Here is a 22357-nt window from a genome sequence, read left to right on the forward strand (position 1 = left end):
TCCTAGATGAAGTGTGGTTGTATTTATGTAATTAGTAGGTGTGTGTTGTCTTTTGTCTAACCTTTATTGATTGTAAGTTTTCTATTTGGTGTTGTGAATTTTCCTAATTTGCTATAAAAAGGACCTACATTTGCCTGATTATCCATATTACTTTAATAAATTTACTTCTTTATGTTACTATTCTTAAAGTGGCATGTGTAGTCTCTCTTTAAAGAGTATCTGAACCTGAAATGGTGTATTTGTTAGCAAGTTGCCTGATTTATTAGAAATACAGATGCAAAAGGCAGACTTTTAACGAAATGGACCACACAGTTGGATAGAAGCCGTTCTACCATATTGGACACGCACACATACAGGCACTAAAAAGGACACGACGAGGCAGGATGGTAGCTGGCTGTAGATATTTATTTTCCTGTAGGTTTCACAAGATTCATTTTCACGGCTTTGTAAAGTGCACACTATTTCACCGAGCTTAAAAAAAAAAACAGATTTTTCTTTTTTTTTTTCTTTTGTGTTTTACACACAGGATAAAAAGGTATAAATGATAGAAAAATACTTTTTCTGTGAGACAGTGAACACTTATCATCACTGAAATGTGCATGCACGTCAACTGTATAAAAGAAAATGCGCGTTTAACCCGTTCACTGCCTACCACAAACACACACACATCTCCAGTCTCTGCCCACAGCAAAATAAAATCTTTATATTTAAGAACAAAACACTGTGAAGGGTTAAAATGGACTGCATGTCACATGCAGAGTTGTTCTGTAATTTGGGTAGCAACAAATATCCAAGCGATTAAAATGGACCTGTAATCTCCATTACCTGACCCCGCATGTATATCCGGGATCTAAACTGCATTCACCATTTCCATATGCAAAAGGGATAATTGCATAGGCACAACCAGTGCAATATATATGTAACTTTCAGCCGGAGGTTATCAGCCAGACCAGTGACATGCAACTTTGACGCTTATCTCGGGACTAGAAACAATAAAATTATCAGCAATGTGGATTATACATGACCTTTCAAAAGCAGACGCCTGAAGGTGCCATGTTCAGTGGTCTACAACCTGCGTCTCTGCAGTGGTTGCAAAACTACAACTCTCAGCATGCTCTGATAGCCGCATGGCTTGCTGGGAGTTGTAGGTTTGCAACCTCTGGAGTTCCACAAGTTAGAGACCAATGCATTAAAACATGGGTCTATGGGGATGTAATGTACATACACACAAAGCCCAACACCCCCAGCCGTGACAAGAACTGATCACATAATATAAGAATGCTATACATTGTTGAGGGTTGACCTAATTTTTCAATCAATTTCTTTGAACAGAATGGCTCCACACCACCACTTAGTGGCCACAAGTGGCATTACTTCTCTTTACAACTACAATAGGACAGGCCCACTTTAACGCTACAAGACAAACCTCTAAACCAGCAACAATATAAGAGTCATCAGTGACCAGAGCTTTCCAGCAAGTAATACACATTAATCACACAACAATGGTGACCCGATAAGCACTTTCTGCCATAAATTATCAGTGCAGTAATGTTACACAATGCATCCATCTTATCATCTTTCATCTTATACAATTTATAATTCCAGTCTCATCCAGACGGAAAGCACAATAGTTTACTATCCTGATGTAGAATATTTCAATGTAGATTCATATTAAATCAATAGACGGCGTCTGATCTTCATCTACAGTGGGGGAAATAATTATTTGACCCCTCACTGATTTTGTAAGTTTGTCCAATGACAAAGAAATGAAAAGTCTCAGAACAGTATCATTTCAATGGTAGGTTTATTGTAACAGTGGCAGATAGCACATCAAAAGGAAAATCGAAAAAATAACTTTAAATAAAAGATAGCAACTGATTTGCATTTCATTGAGTGAAATAAGTATTTGAACCCCTACCAACCATTAAGAGTTCTGGCTCCCACAGAGTGGTTAGACACTTCTACTCAATTAGTCACCCTCATTAAGGACACCTGTCTTAACTAGTCACCTGTATAAAAGACACCTGTCCACAGAATCAATCAATCAAGCAGACTCCAAACTCTCCAACATGGGAAAGACCAAAGAGCTGTCCAAGGATGTCAGAGACAAAATTGTAGACCTGCACAAGGCTGGAATGGGCTACAAAACCATTAGCAAGAAGCTGGGAGAGAAGGTGACAACTGTTGGTGCGATTGTTCGAAAATGGAAGGAGCACAAAATGACCATCAATCGACCTCGCTCTGGGGCTCCACGCAAGATCTCACCTCGTGGGGTGTCAATGGTTCTGAGAAAGGTGAAAAAGCATCCTAGAACTACACGGGAGGAGTTAGTTAATGACCTCAAATTAGCAGGGACCACAGTCACCAAGAAAACCATTGGAAACACATTACACCGCAATGGATTAAAATCCTGCAGGGCTCGCAAGGTCCCCCTGCTCAGGAAGGCACATGTGCAGGCCCGTCTGAAGTTTGCCAATGAACACCTGAATGATTCAGAGAGTGACTGGGAGAAGGTGCTGTGGTCTGATGAGACCAAAATAGAGCTCTTTGGCATTAACTCAACTCGCTGTGTTTGGAGGAAGAAAAATGCTGCCTATGACCCCCAAAACACCGTCCCCACCGTCAAGCATGGGGGTGGAAACATTTTGCTTTGGGGGTGTTTTTCTGCTAAGGGCACAGGACAACTTATTCGCATAAACGGGAAAATGGACGGAGCCATGTATCGTGAAATCCTGAGCGACAACCTCCTTCCCTCTGCCAGGAAACTGAAAATGGGTCGTGGATGGGTGTTCCAGCACGACAATGACCCAAAACATACAGCAAAGGCAACAAAGGAGTGGCTCAAGAAGAAGCACATTAAGGTCATGGAGTGGCCTAGTCAGTCTCCGGACCTTAATCCAATCGAAAACCTATGGAGGGAGCTCAAGCTCAGAGTTGCACAGAGACAGCCTCGAAACCTTAGGGATTTAGAGATGATCTGCAAAGAGGAGTGGACCAACATTCCTCCTAAAATGTGCGCAAACTTGGTCATCAATTACAAGAAACGTTTGACCTCTGTGCTTGCAAACAAGGGTTTTTCCACCAAGTATTAAGTCTTTTTTTGTTAGAGGGTTCAAATACTTATTTCACTCAATGAAATGCAAATCAGTTGCTATCTTTTATTTAAAGTTATTTTTTCGATTTTCCTTTTGATGTGCTATCTGCCACTGTTACAATAAACCTACCATTGAAATGATACTGTTCTGAGACTTTTCATTTCTTTGTCATTGGACAAACTTACAAAATCAGTGAGGGGTCAAATAATTATTTCCCCCACTGTATGTCCAGCAAAAGAAATGCAAAGTAAGGTTGCAGTAACATCTCTTGACCAGCAGGTGGGGTGGTGCATTTTCTGGGATCCAGGTACAGCATCCGCCTCCACACCTTTCTGGGTCACTTGTATTGCACTGCACAGGCACCTCACTGCCAGGAACACAATGAGAGGTGCAAGCAGCAGAGACATAATACACTGTAAATGTAACAGAGAGTATCGCTGTAAGCAATACTACAACATAACTTAATACAGAGAGGGTCTTTCTGGCAGTCGAAAGCTTACAGACACCCTGAAATGAGAAAAACAAGTGCTGATCATGGGGTCATTATGACAGTGTTATATGTAGATATACATATGTAAGTACATCGTGGTCTCTACCATTCTGGGGTGAAGGCGTTTTTGGTCAATAATGTTAAGCACCAAACCTACACACACAATAAAATGACAGGTCATTCCCTTATCTCTCCTTATGTAGGCAATTAATTAGGAATTTTTATATACATTCTCTAAGGACTCTATACAGGAGTTACCTGCATCAGCACTCCAGTCCTGTCCATTTTGGGCATTATAGCTAGACATATACAGGCATAAAAAAGTCACCTTTGACTCCTTAGTCTAAAACTTTAGCAGCCAAATTAAATATTCTAGCTACTTGTGGCCACCACTAGAGGGAGCACAGAAGCTTATTGCATATACTGAACTCAATAATAACACAGTATGCAGTAACTTCCTATCATCCCCCTAGTGGTGGCTGCAGGCAACCAGAATGTCATCGTTTACATCTATGCCACAGGGCTCTAGGATATAAAAGTCACTTGGGCACCTTTGGCTCCTAAGTTTAAAAATCTGGAGTCACCATCTGGAGCTCTGAACGTATAGCAGAGAGGGCCTCCCACAAAGAAGTAGTAGTTCACACTGCAAATGGGCAACATGTTCAGTGTAAATATTCTCTGTGCATAGAACTAATGTGCCCACAGACGTCTGTTAGTCAGATGTATGCCAAAAGAGTGTCGTGATCTGGCCAATGTACATCAGAGCCGAAAGTAGTGCTGAATGAAAGACTAGTTTCACACTAGCGTTTGTCAGATCCGGCAAATTGTTCCGGAGCCGATTCTCTGCATATTAGCCGGGTTGTGCCCGGATCTGTGCCAGATGGCATCAATGTAGATTCCGGCAATGCCAGTCACAGAGAGATCCGGCAGGCTGTTCCCTGACAAACACTAGCGTGAAATTAGCCTTTGCCTAAAAGGGGTTGTCCAGAATTTTACTATTGATGGTCTATCCTCTGAATAGACCATTAATATCTGACTGGCAGGAGTCCTATAACTGCCACTTTCTCCACTCAAATGTTTTGGGGTAGATCCAGCAACGACTACACAGCAACGTCCACTGTGTACTTGACTGAACTGGATACTGCACCACTGCTTCCATTCACTTCAACAGGTGCAGAACTGCAGTAACCAGCTTCATTCATGACAAAGCAGAAGAAGCCTGGTAGTTCCGTCGCTTGCCTGAAACAGCTGATTGGTGGGGGTGTCAGCCCCCCGCTGTTCAGATTCTAATGACCTAGCTTATTGGTGGGGGTGTCAGCCCCCCGCTGTTCAGATTATGATGACCTAACTTATTGGTGGGGGTGTCAGACCACCGCCGGTCAGATTCTGATGACCTATCCTGAGCAGAGGCCATTCATAGTAAAATCCTGGACAACTCCTTTGAAGTGGCTGTGCAAAGTTTAAAAAGTTATCCCCTATCCACAGGATAGGGGACAACTAACTGGTGTAGGTCCAGCACTTATCTCGAGACCAGGAATAAGAATCTCATTCCCTGTTCTGATGGAGCAGCAGGTTGAGTATGCACTCTGCCGCTCCATTCATTATGGGACTGCTGGAAATAGTTGCGAGCTCTACTGTGGATAGGGGATACGAACAAATCTTGGCACTCAGTCCCGACTTAAGATCCAGACTGCTCCATCAGCTAACCCAAACATATAGGCTGTATAGACAATTGTTGCATGTGGTGTCCATATAGCATGTTGCGATGTAACTACATAGTGTAATGGGTTATACAGAATTTGAACGCTAAAGACCAAATTGACTTAACGACAAAATAATACATTTTCCAGGAGCCACAATTTATAGTTCCTAATATCAAAATCACTGCATTCACCCTGCACAATGAGGATGGCCGTTATATCACAACTAGTAGACATTACTGGCCGAATAATATATTAGGTTTGTACTTTACCAGTAACCAGGACTGTAGCTCATCTGTCTGTTAGACATTTGTTGATTTTGGGGGCTCATGGTCTACAACAAATCTGTACATTACACAACAACCACTGGATGCAGTCATGCTCTCTCGCTTTGGCAGTATTACATGCTGTAAATGGGCACAATGGCCACAAATGTCCCTGTAAAGCTCCAAAAAGACAATTTCACATTGCAAAAAAAATGAATGAATGGAAAATAAAGCTGTAGTATGTACGACAGAGCGAATGAGAAGTAACGCAGCTTAGTTCTACCAAATACCAACTTCTTTGACCATTTCAGCTCAGGCTTAAGGCAGCTGAAAAACAACATTCTCAAAAAGAAAGAAAAAAAACTAAAAACTACTTTTCACAAAAATACTCCTGTGAACCATGACTGGAACCAGCAGGAAAAACTGAAACGTTTAAAATGACTTTATGAAGAAATTTAAAAGCGTTTAACACTGGATATTATGATCAAACCACGTATACATCTATACTGCTCCATGTGTATTGGTGCAGAGCTCACATGCAAGGGTTCCTGCCTTTTATTTCATGGCAGAAGCCAGAGCCAACTAAGTGGTTTTAGTTAGATAAGTGATCAATGGAAAAATAAAAAATTACCCCAGGTTGTCTTATTGTGTAGTACAAGACTTCAGTGAGCCTACCTAGTGCCTACCTGTAGGTGGCAAACAATATACAGAACAGTAAGATAGGTTGTGTATATTGACACTTATATTTACTCAAATCCACTTTTCTATGGCTCAGCTAAGAGAGACCGTCACCTAAACACGGTCTGTTGGTCTTGCACGCGGAGAGTATGTAGATAATATAGTGTGCAAACTACACTAGAAACTAGTACATTCTGTGCCCTAGATACTTAAGGACTATCATTTTTGGTGATCCAAAACATCAAGTTGTGGGACCTAAAACATCTACTTTATATCAACTGATGTGTCGAGGACCTAGAGTAGCAACTACTATTAGATCTTGTTGTGGAGCCTGAAGGCATTGTGTACTAAGTCACAGAAATTGCTATCAACAAGTGTATGTGTTCTTCTACACAGCTATCAACTATTTGATCCTTAAGTGTCTGTAAAATCTTTATACAAAACTGAGTGTTTCACCACAATGATCACATTTGCTATCACAATGATCAAATTTGCTACAGAAAACTAAAAACTGTGCTGCTTTATAAACTGCAGCACATGGTAATAACGTGTGCTAACACATCATATAGCACTTCCCGGGGACTCGGTGGGGAGTTAACTAGATAAGCAAAGTGTCAATTTACAGTCCTTGACAGACCACATACTGCGATGTCTGTACAGCATCAGAAGCTGTTTTTTTATGATAAATCGCTGGATTCAGTAGTTCTACATCAAGACAAATTCCAACCAGAAAGTTGTCAAGTAGACAACAGTGAAAAACTGGGAGTCACCCAAGACTAAAGAGTATAATCAGTCAACTGTGATTAAAGCCTTTAATTCCAAAATGTCTGAAATTTGAGAGCAAATATTTGATTTCCTGTTCATTCCACAAGTTCTTTTAACTACTGGACCACTTGCTCCTCAACCAAAATCTAGAAATTTTAATCCTACTCAAAAGTCTCCCATCGCTTCCGGAGTTGTTCTACTTTGCCTGGTGTTGGAGTTACTGCTTCTTTAGTTTTGGACAGCAGCTCATCAAAAGGATCCTTGGGCTGACCTGGTCTAGAAGGGAGAAGGACAGGGTCAGAATTTTTTGAAGGTCTAGGAGGTATGGCTGGATACTCCCTGGGCTTGTCTTTAGGTTTGGCCGGAGGCTTAGTCATAGGGAAAGTTCTATGGCCAGATAGGCCAGTCATAATTGGTGGAATGTTTTGCCGTGTTTCTGAGGTCATTTGACTTTGTTGCATTAACGTGTTGACTGTCATGCCAGATGGAACATTGCTTAGTGAGCTACTTCCTGGCAAGGCTGGAGTTGGGCGTCTCTGGCTGTGATAAAAAACAGACCTTGAGAAAGGAGAGTTGGAGACAACTGGTGGAGTAAATGGTCTCGCTGTAATGCCTATCACAGAGATAGAATGGTCCGGTGGCATTGCTTGAATAAATGGGTTAAGGGGTGAATGTATAAATGCAGGTTGTGGTGTGGAATATCCTAACTGGTGAGGGAAAGCTGCAGGAGTAAAATCACTGTGTAGAGAGGTAAAACATGGAGTGCTGGAGTAGTGTGGTGCTTCAGAGCTCTGAAGACCACTACCTAGAGGATGCATGGGGTCACTCTGGCCCTGAGCTGCCATTAAAGGATCTAAAAGACTAAGAATATCATCATTTACAGATATATCAGTAGAAACTTTAACAGGCTGTAACAAATCCATAGAACTAGAATCAGAAACTTGTCTGTGTCCATCCGATACTGATGGTTCTCCAAAGGGTCCTTGTATAGTTTGCAAAGGAAAGCCAATGTTCTCCCCAAGCTGTAGTGTTCCTGATTCAGCTACTGCTGGTACATTTTGCTGCTTAGAGACTCTAGGTGCTGGTGGGGGTGGAACGATTCCCAACTCTGGCGTTTTCCTTCCATGTGGTCTCGGGATGGTGATGTTACCATGGCTGCTAATGCCAGATGTTCCTTCTTTATCAACAGATAATGAAGTAATTTCCCTATGTGGAGTACTGGTGTCACTCCCAGTAAGGGATGTCTGTTCCTCAGGTGAAACCTGGAGATATTTGTTAGGAATAGCCATGTCATCTTGCCCCATGCTCCACAGTTTATTGTACGGGTGGTTGTATTTCATTGGTGGCACCAATCGATTTCTTTCTGGTACTGTGAGATCCATTCTCTGTCAAAGAAAATTAGATTAAAATGATGTAACATATATTTTCAGAGAAAGCGGTTTAAATCTGTGTTGTAGCCCAGGGCAAGATACTTTATACAGAAATCTTGGAAACCACAAGTTTATGTAATATTATAATAATACCATATACCACTAGTGGACTGGTGCCCTATGTGGTATTCCGGTTTTGTTGCTAACCAATCTACTTTTTCTATTTATTAAAGTCGGATACTTCACCTGATAATCAAATGTAAAATGGTCTTCATGATCATCCTTGGGGGTTCTCAAATCTTCCAAACTCTTGGCTTGACTTAAAAGTGGTGGTTGTGATTCCACACTGAAATTACTAAAGATATCTTCTAGTAGATTGATATTTGGGACCTCCTTATGTGATGGATCATGGTCCAGCACTGAATCACTTTCCTTTTCTGGACTGATAATCTCATCACCATCAGCATCTGATTCCTTCAATGTTCGATACTGCTGGGGCCTAAGACAAGTTAAAAGCATAAGTCAGATGTCATGTACACAATTCATTTCATGGAAAAATATTTAGAATGAACAGTGCTGAGATCTTTCCAAATATCTTTTTATACCCAGGCCTGTAACCATGACAACTAGTCAGGACAGCTAGCCAGACAATGCTTTGGTAATTGATATCTGCACACCTTCTTGAAGGTGGGTGCTCACAGAGGGATAAGTCGATATCTGAGAGAAATTCTATGGCACACCAATTTTGACTGATATTACAGTGTAGTTTTATTCATTCTTTTTGAACACTTTGTGTCACATTACATCCAATATTATTCAAGGCATAGCATGCGATTATGTACAGTTGTCCTGACGTTTCGGTCACTAATGACCTTTATCAGGGGATCTGTAATCCATGCGCCCAGGAGGAAAGGGATGTGTATGACCGAAACGTCGGGACAACTATACATAATCGCATGCTATGCCAGCTATGCCAGCTAGCCAGACAAGACCATCAATCCATGATGGTAGATTCCTTGAGGAAGTTTGAGAAGGGCCATTATGGGTTATGGTTAGGGATGAGCGAAGAGGCATTCCGTTATTCATTCTGTCATAATAGAAGTCCATGGCCTGCATAACGGATCCATCCCGTTTCCGTTAAGCAGGAGAGTACTCCCATGCATAACGGAAACGGGACAGATCCGTTATGCAGGCCATAGACTTCTATTATGACGGAGTGAATAACGGAATGCCTCTAAAGGCATTCCGTCATAGAATTGCGTTATGGTCCGTGGTAACATAATCCATAACGCAATTCTGCTTTTACCACCAAACAAGGTGCAAACCTAGTTATGATTGTAGGTTGGAATTGATGGACCTTTTTTCAACATCACCAACTAAGTTAATTTAGGGAACACAGGATTTGCTGCTTACAGTGGGCTAAACATAGTGAGGTCCCTGCCTGAGCACATATAACTATGATCAGTTTTCTAATTGACACAATATAGAGTCTAAAAGTTAACACCTTCAGGACCCTGCCATTTTTCACCTTAACGACCAGGTCATTTTTTGCAAATCGGACATATGTCACTTTATGTGGTGATAGCTTTAAAACACTTTTACTTATCCAAGCAATTCTGCGGTTTTCTCTTCACATATTGTACTTCATGACGGTGGTAAATCTGAGTCAAAATATTTAATTTTATTATCATTATTTTTTTTTTATTACCAAAAATGTGGAAAAATGTGCAATTTTCACAATTTTTATTTCTCTGCTTTTAAAATAGATAGTGATACCTCCTAAAATAGTTATTACTTTACATTTCCCATATGTCTACTTCATGTTTGGATCATTCTGTAAATTACATAATTTTTTTTGGGGACGTTAGAAGGCTTAGAAGTTTAGAAGCAAATCTGGAAATTTTTCAGAAAACTTCCAAAACCCACTTTTTAAGGACCAGTTCAGGTCTGAAGTCACTTTGTGAGGCTTACATATTAGAAACCACCCATAAATCACCCCACTTTAGAAACTACAACCCTCAAGGTATTCAAAACAGATCCTACAAACTTTGTTAACCCTTTAGGTGTTCCACAAGAATTAAAGGAAAATGTAGATTACATTTCAGAATTTCACTTGTTTGGCAGATTTTCCATTTAAATTTTTTTTTTACAGTAACAAAGCAAGGGTTAACAGCCAAACAAAACTCACAATTTATTACCCTGATTCTGTAGTTTACAAAAACACTCCATATGTGGTAGTAAACTGCTGTACGGGCACACAGCAAGGCGCAGAAGGAAAGGAACGCCAAATAGTTTTTGGAGGGCAGATTTCACTGGGATAATTTTAAGTTGCCATGTCACATTTGAAGACCCCCTGATGCATCCCTAGAGTAAAAACTCCAAAAAAGTGACCGCATTTTAGACAATACACCCCTCAAGGTGTTCAAAACTGATTTTTGGTGAGCCTTTATGTGTTCCACAAGAATTAAAGGAAAATGTAGATTAAATTTCAGAATTTCACTTTTTGGGCAGATTTTCTATTTTAATCAATTTTTCTAGTAACAAAGCAAGGTTTAACAGCCAAACAAAACTCAATATTTATTACCCTGATTCTGTCGTTTACAGAAACACCCCATATCTGGTCGTAAACTGCTGAACGGGCAAACGGCAGGGCGCAGAAGGAAGGGAACGCAATATGGTCTTCGGAGGGCATATTTCACTGGGATAATTTTAAGTTGGCATGTCACATTTGAAGACTCCCTGATGCACCGCTAGAGTAGAAACTAAAAAAAAAAGACCCCATTTTGGAAACTACGGGATAAGGTGGCAGTTTTGTTGGTACTATTTTAGGGTACATATCATCATTTTTGGTTGCTTTATATTACACTTTTTGTGAGGCAAGGTAACAAAAAATTGCTGTTTTGGCACCGTTTTTATTTTTTGTTATTTACAATGTTCATCTGATAGGTTCGATATGTGGTATTTTTATAGAGCATGTTGTTACGGAGACGACAATACCAAATATGGTATTTTGGTGTTGTTTGTTTCAGTTTTACATAATAAAGCATTTTAAAAAATATATATATTTTTTTTAGTGTCTCCATATTCTGAAAGCCATTTTATTTGAATTTTTGGGCGACTGTCTTGATGACGGTTTGATTGGTACTATTTTAGGGTGCATTTGACTTTTTGATCACTTAGTATTACACTTTTTGTGATGTAAGGTGACGAAAAATGGCTTTTTTGACACCGTTTTTATTTTAATTTTTTCAAGGTGTTCATCTAAGGCAAGCATGTCAAACTCAAAGGCTAAGATGGGCCAAAAAAACAAAATTTAAGTTTATGTGGGCCGCAAAAAAAAAAAACGCCTGGCCGTGCGGATCCGTCCAGACTTACAATGGAAGTCAATGGGGACGGATCCGTTTGAAGATGACACAATATGGCTCAATCTTCAAACAGATCCATCCCCCATTGACTTTCAATGTAAAAGTCTGGACGGATCCGTTCAGGCTACTTTCACAGTTAGAATTTTTTTTACAATATAATGCAGACGGATCCGTTCTGAACGCATCCACCGTCTGCATTATATGAGCGGATCCGTCTCAGACGGATCCGCTCTGAACGCAAGTGTGAAAGTAGCCTTAGGGGCGAGAACCTGGGATCTTTCATCCCTTGTCCTATTCAGCTCTATCAGGGTGAATAGGACTTCACACTGTCCCTGCTGCTCTGTGTCTTGTGCACACAGCATCAGGGATGTTACCATGGCAACCAGGGCTTCTGTAGCATCCTAGCTGCCATGGTAACTGATCGGAGCCCCAGGCTTACACAGCTGGGGCTCCGATCAGAAGCTGCCACTGCACCACCAATGAGGGGGAGGGGAGAGGTCCCTGTGGCCACTGCCACCAATGATTTCAATACTGGGGGGGTTGAGAGGGGCTGGCGCACTGTGCCACCAATGATTTTAATGGGATGGGGGGGTTGAGGGGGGGGGGGCACACTGCACCACCAATGATAAATTACCCCTTTATACAGGAGGCGGGTACTGGCAGATCAGCAGTTAACCCCTCAGGTGCGGCACCTAAGGGGTTAACTGCCTCTGATCGCAGCTCCCTGTCAGGGGCAGGGTGCCGGCAATGCGATTCTGCTGCCGGCACCCGCCTCCTGTATTGTGTTAAACTTCTTTCACTATCAGGCCACACAGAGCAGCGCCCAGCGATGTCTCAGCACTCACCATTAGTCCTGGGCGCCGCTCCGTTCGCCTGCAGTGCTCCATTACTGTCTCCTCTCCTGCTCCACATGCTGCTGATTACTATCGGAGCGATGGGAGGAGACATCAGCTTCACTAGTGGGCGTTCCTTCAGAAGGAACGCCCACTAGTGAAGCTGATGTCTCCTCCCATCGCTCCGATAGTAAGCAGCATGTGGAGCAGGAGAGGAGACAGTAATGGGGCACTGCGGGCGAACGGAGCGGCGCCCAGGACTAATGGTGAGTGCTGGGCGCCGCTCTGTGTGGAAATAGTCCAATCATTGGTGGCGCAGTGCGCCCCCCCCTTTATTCTCATTGGAGGCGCAGTGCGCCCGCCCCTCCTCCCCCCCTCTATTCTCATTGGTGGCGCAGTGCGCCCGCCCCTCCTCCCCCCCCTCTCTTCTCATTGGTGGCAGCGGCAGCAGCACAGGGGGAGGGAGGACAGCTTCCTTCTCCCCGTGCTGCTGAGAGAACATGAGCGCGCCGATAGCAGCGCGCTCATGTTCAGAAATACTTGCCGGGCCGCAAAGATATTCATTGCGGGCCGCATGTTTGACACCCATGATCTAAGGGGTTAGGTCATGTAATATTTTTATAGAGCAGGTCGTAACGACGTGGCAATACCTAATATGTATACTTTTTTTTATTTACGTTTTACACAATAATATTTTTTAAACAAAAATAAAAATCATGTTTTAGTGTCTCCATAGTCTGAGAGCCACAGTTTATTTTTTGGGCAATTGTCCTAGGTAGGGTATCATTTTTGCAGGATGAGATGACAATTTGATTAGCACTATTTTGGGGTGGATATGACTTTTTGATCGCTTGCTATTACACTTTTTGTGATGTAAGGTGACAAAAAAAATTGCTTTTTTGACACCGTTTTCATTTTATCTTTTTTTACAGTGTTCACCTGAGGGGTTAGGTCATGTGGTATTTTTATAGAGCAGGTTGTTATGGACGCGGCGATACCTAATATGTCTACTTTAAAAACATATTTTTTTTTACATTTAACACAATAAAAGCATTTTTTAAACAAAAAAAAAATCATATTTTAGTGTCTTCATAGTCTGAGAGCCAAAGTTTTTTGTAATTTTTTGGGCGATTGTCTTAGGTAGGGGCTCATTTTTTGCTGGATGAGGTAATGGTTAGATTGGTACTATTTCGGGGGGGCATACGCCTTTCTTATCAGTTGGTGTTGCACTTTAAATGATGTAAGGTGACAAAAAAATCTTTTCTTACTTTTTATTCGGTTAGGTCATGTGATATTTTTTATAGAGACGGTCGATACGGATGCGCCGATACCTAATATGTCTACTTTTCTTTTTTTCCCTATTTTTTTTTATTTACTTTATTTTGGGAAAAGGACGCTTTTATTTTTTTTACTTGAAACTTTTAATTTTTGGTTGTAAAAGTAAATTTTTTTACTTCTTTTTTGCACTTTATTTTTTGTCCCACTCTAGGACTTCAATTTTTGACAGTCTGATCCCCTTTACAATGCATTACAATACTTCTGTATTGTAATGCATTGGCTGTTAGTGTAATACACTTACAGCTTCCTGTTTGTGAGATCCAGGGTGCTGGATCTCAAAGGCTGTCACGGAAGGTAGCCACGATGCCTAAGGAAGGCATCGGGCGGCCATTGCTGCCATCGGGTCCCCGTCACAGCAGCGCGGTGACCCAATGGCAGTTCACTCCCCATACATCGCACGTGCCGCAGTGCGAGGGTTAATTCGCCGGCATCTGTGTTTTCACCGATGCCAGCGCATACAGCAGGGGTTTGGCTATCAGTGACTGTTGGACCCCTGCCGCTGATCGGGCGGGCACAGCTCCTGCACCCGCCCGATCACCATGCAGTACATGTACGTCACTGGTCCTTTAATCACGGCCGGATATGACGTACACGTACGTCATGGGTCCTTATGGGGTTAAAGGCTATTTACTGTCTTCAATGTGCAGAGCAGTTCGATATTAAGTGGAGTGATGTGGCAGACAAAACTAACATGTAATTATATATTAGTTTAAAATTATACCACCGTCTCGGGTCATCTACAGTGTTAGGCCTCATGCACACGACCATTGTGTGCATCAGTGGCCGTTGTTCCGTTTTCCGTGATTTTCTACGGACCCATTGACTTTCAATGGGTCCGTTGAAAACTCGGAAAATGCACCGTTGTTCATCCGCAGCTGTGATCCGTGTTTCCTGTCCGTCAAAAAAATATGACCTGTCCTATTTTTTTGACGGACAACTGTTCACGGACCCATTCAAGTCAATGGGTCCGTGAAAAAACACGAATGCACACAAGATTGTCATCCGCGTCAGTGATCCGTGTCCGTAGGCTACTTTCATACAGACGGATCGCAGCTTTTTCAGAGCTAAGTTTTCACTTCGTGAAAACTCAGATCCGACAGTAGATTCTAACACAGAGGCGTTCCCATGGTGATGGGGACTCTTCAAGTTAAAATATACCATCGGATTGGAGAAAACTCTGATCCTATGGTATATTAATAGGGACTCCTGACTTTACATTGAAAGTCAATGGGGGGCGGATCCGTTTGCAATTGCACCATATTGTGCCAACGTCAAACGGATCCGTCCCCATTGACTTGCATTGTAAGTCAGGACGGATCCGTTTGGCTCCGCACGGACAGGCGGACACCAAAACGACTTTTTCCTTCATGTCCGTGGATCCTCCAAAAATCAAGGAAGACCCACGGAAGAGAAAACGGACACGGATCACGGAACTACGGAACCCGTTTTTGCGAACCGCAAAAAAAAAACGGTCGTGTGCATGAGGACTTAGCCAGATCTATACATAAAAGTTACCATTAACATACACACAAACTATATAACACGTGTAAAAATACATCGCCTAATGGATCTTATGTCCTTCAGGCTAATCTGTGGTAGGTGAAAATTAGTTGTAAACAGGAAAGATATGAAGACAGAGACCATTCAAACGGAGCAGAGAAGATAAAGTTTTCAGAGAAAGCAGAAACAGGATCCTCCTCCTGCAGGAACTCATCATCAGAAGAATCTTCAGAAAGGAAGACAGTATAGTGGCGAGTAGGCTTCACAACGCTGAGAAAACAGGAGCAGAAGACAGTTAGCACCATTCCATGTTCTATACACTCATGTACAAGAAGTCTAAGACATAAGATATATTCTGTAGACAATGAAAATCCATGTCTTATAACCTACCAAGTTAAATATGGGTCCTAGCCTACGGTATAGTGAAAAACATATCCCTACAAATTACTGTGTACCATACTGTATTACACCTCAATCTCAAGTATGCACTGTACTAAAAGAGATGATGATTTAAAGGGAATGTATCACATATTTAATTTTAGTTTAATTAATTAATTGAACTAAATTAAAAAAGTTAATTTTGACCCTGCGTAACTCCTAAACAGGTAAAAAGAGGTCAAAACTGACACTTCCAGTCTGTTTCTGGGTAAATTCAAACCAAGACTGATATATCACATGACCCCCTTCCCATTTGAAAAATCCAGACTGAATTTCAATACGGCAGCTTTTAAAATGGTGGATAAAATTGTTTCCTCCACCAAATAATGCAGCCTCCCTTCCAATTAATACTTTCACACATTGGAAGACAATTTGCTACAAATTACACAGGTTAAAAAGGTGTATCCAGACTTTTGCATCACCCTGTAAATATATAGTCATGGCCAAAAGTGTTGACACCCCTGAAATTTTTGCAGAAAATGAAGTTTTAAATCCAGAATAATTTCTTGCCACTTCAGAACTCTCCAGCTCTTTGTTCCCATGCATTTCTGGGTGCTTCTTGAAGTATGTTTGGGGTCATTGTTCTGCTGGAAGACCCATGACTTAGGACCCAGCTTTATGAGACTGGGCCCTACATTGCAACCCAAAAACCTTTGGTAATCTTCAGATTTCATGTTGCCTTGCACACAGTAAAGGCACCCAGTGCTAGAGGCAGTAAAACAACCCCAGAACATCTTTGAACCTCCACCATACTTGACTGTGTTCTGTGTTCTTTTCTTTGTAGGCCTCATTCCGTTTTCGGTAAACAGTAGAATGATGTGCTTTACCAAATAGCTCTATCTTGATCTCATCTATCCACAAGTCGTTTTTCCGGAAGGATTTTCGCTTACTCGCGTACATTTTGGCAAACTGCAGTATTGCTTTTTTTTGTCTGTGTGTCAGCAGTGGGGTCCTCCTGGGTCTCCTGTCATAGTTTTCATTTCATTCAAATGATGCTCCCTGAGCCTGCAGTACAGCTTGAATTTCTTTGGAACTTGATTGAGGCTGCTTATCCACCATCTGGACTATCCTCTGTTACAACCTTTCACCAATTTTTCTCTTCCGTCCACGACCAGGGAGATTAGCTACAGTGCCATGGGTAGTAAACTTCTTGATTATGTTGCGCACCATGGACAAAGGCACATCAAGATCTCTGAAGCGCTGTGCTGAACAGTGCCCGGTGCATGCGCCGGATCTTGTGAAGTCGGGGACAGTAGTAGCCGCCCAGCGAAGTGAATATTGATGAGCTGGGCGGCGCTTACTGTACCGGACTTCACAAGATCCGGCGCATGCACCGGGCACTGTTCAGCACAGCGCTTCAGAGCGGGGACAGCAGAAGCCGCCCAGCAAAGTGAATATTGATGAGCTGGGCGGCGCTTCAAAACGGCAGTTGGGAGCGGCTGGCTGGGCGCAAGTGGAGGTGAAACGCCGCCCCTTGGGCAGATTGAAGACGGTTCAAGCAAGTTATAAAACTTCAGTTTACTGTATTTAGAATGTGGACAGGGGGGATACTTAGATGATTTTAATACCCCTTATAAGACCTGTACTGTCATATAGATACCTAAATATGCTTGTTGGGCCTGTCAGTGTCCCTTTAAGATTGTTGATATTTTTCCACAATTTTGGTTTTCAAGTCCTCAGACAGTTTTCTTCTCCTCTTTCTATTCTCCATGCTTAGTGTGACACACACAGACACACAAAGTAAAGATTGAGTCAACTTCTCCCCTTTTCATCTGGTTTCAGGTGTGATTTTTATATTGAACACAGGTAAGATTGAACGATCATGCTTGAAACAAAGCTGTTTACCCACAATTTTGAAAAGGTGCCAACAATGTTGTCCGGCCCATTTTTGGAGTTTTGTATCAAAGTATGTCCAATTTGCCTTTTTTTCTCAGTTTTTTGTGTTGTTCAAACACACAAGGGAAATAAACATGTGTATAACAAAACATGCAATCGAGATCATTTTTTAGGAGAAATACTGCTTTTTTTAAAAAAATTCTTGGGTGCCAACACTTTCAGCCTTGACCTGCATATATATACAGTTGCAAGAAAAAGTATGTGAACCCTTTGGAAGGATATGGATTTCTGCACAAATTGGTCATAAAATGTGATCTGATCTTCATCTAAGTCACAACAATAGATAATCACAGTCTGCTTAAACTAATAACACACAAGGAATTGAATGTTACCATGTTTTTATTGAACACCATGTAAACATTCACATTGCAGGTGGAAAAAGTCTGTTAACCCTTGGATTTAATAACTGGTTGAACCTCCTTTGGCAGCAATAACTTCAACCAAACGTTTCCTGTAGTTGCAGATCAGACGTGCACAACGGTCAGGAGTAATTCTTGACCCTTCCTCTTTACAGAACTGTTTCAGTTCAGCAATATTCTTGGGATGTCTGGTGTAAATCGCTTTCTTGAGGTCATGCCACAGCATCTCAATCGGGTTGAGGTCAGGACTCTGACTGGGCCACTCCAGAAGGCGTATTTTCTTCTGTTTAAGCCATTATGTTGTTGATTTACTTCTATGCTTTGGGTCGCTGTCCTGTTGCAACACCCATCTTTTGTTGAGCTTCAGCTGGTGGACAGATGGCCTTAAGTTCTCCTGCAAAATGTCTTGATAAACTTGGGAATTCATTTTTCCTTCGATGATAGCAATACGTCCAGGCCCTGATGCAGCAAAGCAGCCACAAACCATGATGCCCCCCACCACCATACTTCACAGTTGGGATGAGGTTTTGATGTTGGTGTGCTGTGCCTCTTTTTCTCCACACATAGTGTTGTGTGTTTCTTCCAAACAACTTAACTTTGGTTTCATCTGTCCACAGAATATTTTGCCAGTACTGCTGTGGAACATCCAGGTGCTCTTGTGCAAACTGTAACAGCAATGTTTTTTTGGACAGCAGTGTCTTCCTCTGTGGTATCCTCCCATGAAATCCATTCTTGTTTAGTGTTTTCCGTATCAAAGATTCGATAACAGGGATGTTAGCATATGCCAGAGACTTTTGTAAGTCTTTAGCTGACACTCTAGGATTCTTCTTCACCTCATTGAGCAGTCTTCGCTGTGCTCTTGCAGTCATCTTTACAGGATGGCCACTCCTAGGGAGAGTAGCAGCAGTGCTGAACTTTCTCCATTTATAGACAATTTATCTTACCGTGTACTGATGAACAGCAAGGCTTTTGGAGATACTTTTATAACCCTTTCCAGCTTTATGCAAGTCAACAATTTTTAATCGTAGGTCTTCTGAGAGCTCTTTAGTGCGAGGCATCATTCACATCAGGCAATGCTTCTTGTGAAAAGCAAACCCAGAACTGGTGTGTGTTTTTTATAGGGCAGGGCAGCTTTAACCAACACCTCCAATCTCATCTCATTGATTGGACTCCAGTTGGCTGACACCTCACTCCAATTAGCTCTTGGAGGTGTCATTAGTCTAGGGGTTCACATACTTTTTCCACCTGCACTGTGAATGTTTACATGGTGTGTTCAATAAAAACATGGTAACATTTAATTCTTTGTGTGTTATTAGTTTAAGCAGACTGTGATTGTCTATTGTTGTGACTTAGATGAAGATCAGATCACATTTTATGACCAATTTGTGCAGACATCCATATCATTCCAAAGGGTTCACATACTTTTTCTTGCAACTGTATATATATATATATATATATATATATATATATATATATATATATCAGGACCCTACCATTATCTAACTTGGCTTGTAAAAAGGCTTTATGGAAACTGTAAAGTAAAATAAAAACTGCACCACTATTTTAACAAATGAACAAGGAGAGGACCGGGTTGCCATATTCACAGTGATTGCTTCTATCTACTAGTATTTATTTTCATTGTGCATATTTTCTTAAGACTTTTTCAAATACTTGAAGATGTTTAGACTCCTCCGTGAATGAAAATAATTGAGACTTTGCTGTGTTGAGGCCCAATGTACAGGATGTCAAACCCTCATCATCCTTGATCAGGACGGCTGCCTGTAATGCACTGCACATTTCGTTCCCCCCGTGTTAACACCTGCACGTGACACTGGTGACAGCTTGCTTCTCTTTAAATACCATGTCAGACACACATCCTGCAATAGCCGCGGGTAGCGCGGAGCCGGTGTGCATTATTACAAGTGCATGGCTTTCTTTTTAATGAGGAGGATATGCATGGTGAGAAATCACGGACAGGCCTGCCTCACATCACTGTGGCCAGAACTGGTAACTGCTGACAAATGTACATATTTCAAATTTAATTGACATTTAAATGAGCCTGGGATTATAATGGGAGGACGGAGGAAACATAATCATAAATAGCTTTATATAAGACAGGACGGTGAGGAAGCGTTTCCTGAACAAATACTGACTACTGGACTGTAATAAACATCCCGAATAATGACTGCTCATGTAACAGACTGACATCTTATTTGCTGTACCTTATTCTATCACACGTCTCACTGCTAATAAAGAAAGTACCGTAGATCTAAGTGGCTTACAATTACTAGACTTTGTCGTAAGATGTTCCAAAATTTTAGAAAATCCACCGCACCTAGTTCATCGAGCTGGAAAGGTCATGGACTAAGGAGGCAACATTTTCCACCAGAATTCTGGCGCAAAGTAAAACAAACCAATAGGTGGTATGAAGTTAGACAAATGTCTAGCCGAGCACCAAATTTATCCTCCAACTGGTCACTGCGATATATTTGAAGCATGTGTACCAAGGGTAGCCTATTCATCTGATAATGATGAGGAGGCAGCTGCACTACATTTTAGGCTCAGAGGTGACAAGTGACTACGGGTTTATTTTTCACTGGCATGTCTGTAATTATATGATGTCAAGGCGTGGAGGAGGTAAGATTATTGTGCCCAATAATGGGGAGCACTGGAGCTGGTACTGTAATGTGGGGGCACAATGTGCCTGAGAGCATCTCTGCAGCAGACAACACAGTGGCTACTGTACGGGTGGACCACCTTGGCTGGCATAGAATAGAGGGAGACAAAGTGGTTGTGGCATTGCATTCGGTGGCCCCCTGGCTTGGTATGGATGGGCACATTGTGAATGGTACTGTGGCTATACACATCTCAGTTCAGACTATTATAAAACAAGTGCACCCTTTGCTTCCCTGCTCCATTTCAGGGCTGGACTGGGAACTTAAAGTGGCCCCGGAAAAAGTAAACTAAAAGTGGCCCCATGTTGAAGGCGAATCTAAATTGACAGAAGGACAGGCAACACAAATAAGCGGGGTCAGCAATAGCATAACAGAAAATAGCATAGTGCCGCACAATATATTACCCCAAAAGCTGTCTCTCTGTGGTGGCCATCAATAGATGCCATTTTCTGTCTCTGTTTAGGATATGGAGCAGATGTCAACACAGCAAAAAACTACTATGCCCTGCTGACCTGCGCTCCGATGTCTCAATATCCACTGTATGTTAATAAAGGGGGCGCGACTGGCATCTAGTGACTGCACCCATAACACCTTATGTAGCAGGGCGCACATGTTACATGCCAAATTCACACTTGGTTTTACCTACTCTTAACACTAGCAATTGAAGAAGCCATAAAACGACTGCCATACAGTAAATTGATGCAGAGATTTGGATCCATGTTCCAGTTGGCAGTATTGTGGCACACATCTACAGTTGTGTTCAAAATAATAGCAGTGTGTTTAAAAAAGTGAAGAAAGTTCAAAATCCTTCTAATAGCTTTTATTTCCATACACACAAATGCATTGGGAACACTACACATTCTATTCCAAATCAAAACATGAAGAAAAATATATCAAATTTGTGTTGTTCCTTTAATTTTTTTTAAGAAAAGTGAATATTAGAATGTTCAAAAAAATAGCAGTTTGTATTCTTCTTTACAAACTCAAACATTCACTATATAAACTGAAAAATGTTTGAAGATTTTGCTTTCCTTTGAATCACTTTATAATATTTAGTTGTATAACCGCTGTTTCTGAGAACTGCTGGACATCTGTGTTGCATGGAGTCAACCAACTTCTGGCCCCTGTGAACAGGTGTTCCAGCCCAGGATGACTGGACTACATTCCACAGTTCTTCTCTATTTCTTGGTTTTGCCTCAGAAACTACATTTTTTATTTCACCCCACAAGTTTTCTATTGGATTAAGATCCGGGGATTGGGCTGACCACTCTATAACGTCAATCTTGTTGGTCTGGAACCAAGATGTTGCACGTTTACTGGTGTGTTTGGGGTCGTTGTCTTGTTGGAACACCCATTTCAAGGGCATTTCCTCTTCAGCATAAGGCAGCATGACCTCTTCTAGTATGAGAAACATCCCCACATCATGATGCTTGCGCCATCATGCTTCACTGTCTTCACAGTGGCTTGAATTCAGTGTTTGGGGGTCATCTGACAAACTGTCTCCGGCCACTAGACCCCAAAAAGAACAATCTTACTTTCATCAGTCCACAAAATGTCTCTTTAGGCCAGTCAATGTGCTCTTTGGCAAA

The 22357-nt window shown here is 41.7% G+C and overlaps 1 protein-coding gene across 4 annotated transcripts in view; it reads right to left on the minus strand.

Moving 5' to 3' along the window:
• Positions 1–3324: 3324 nt before the first annotated feature.
• DENND1A (DENN domain containing 1A) overlaps positions 3325–22357 on the minus strand; it is a 746239-nt gene continuing 727206 nt past the window's right edge. For 2 of the 4 annotated variants that reach the window (XM_044305777.1, XM_044305776.1), the window contains 3 exons: positions 15542–15670; positions 8611–8863; positions 3325–8379 (listed from right to left, as the gene is read on the minus strand). In XM_044305777.1, coding sequence (XP_044161712.1) covers positions 7156–8379; positions 8611–8863; positions 15542–15670 — 1606 coding nt within the window. In that variant the 3' untranslated portion in view covers positions 3325–7155. The remainder of the gene's footprint in view (positions 8380–8610; positions 8864–15541; positions 15671–22357) is intronic. The other 2 variants (XM_044305779.1, XM_044305778.1) reach the window with 1 other exon arrangement.

This window comes from Bufo gargarizans, chromosome 9, assembly GCF_014858855.1.
Source record: "Bufo gargarizans isolate SCDJY-AF-19 chromosome 9, ASM1485885v1, whole genome shotgun sequence".
NCBI classification, from domain to species: Eukaryota; Metazoa; Chordata; class Amphibia; order Anura; family Bufonidae; genus Bufo; species Bufo gargarizans.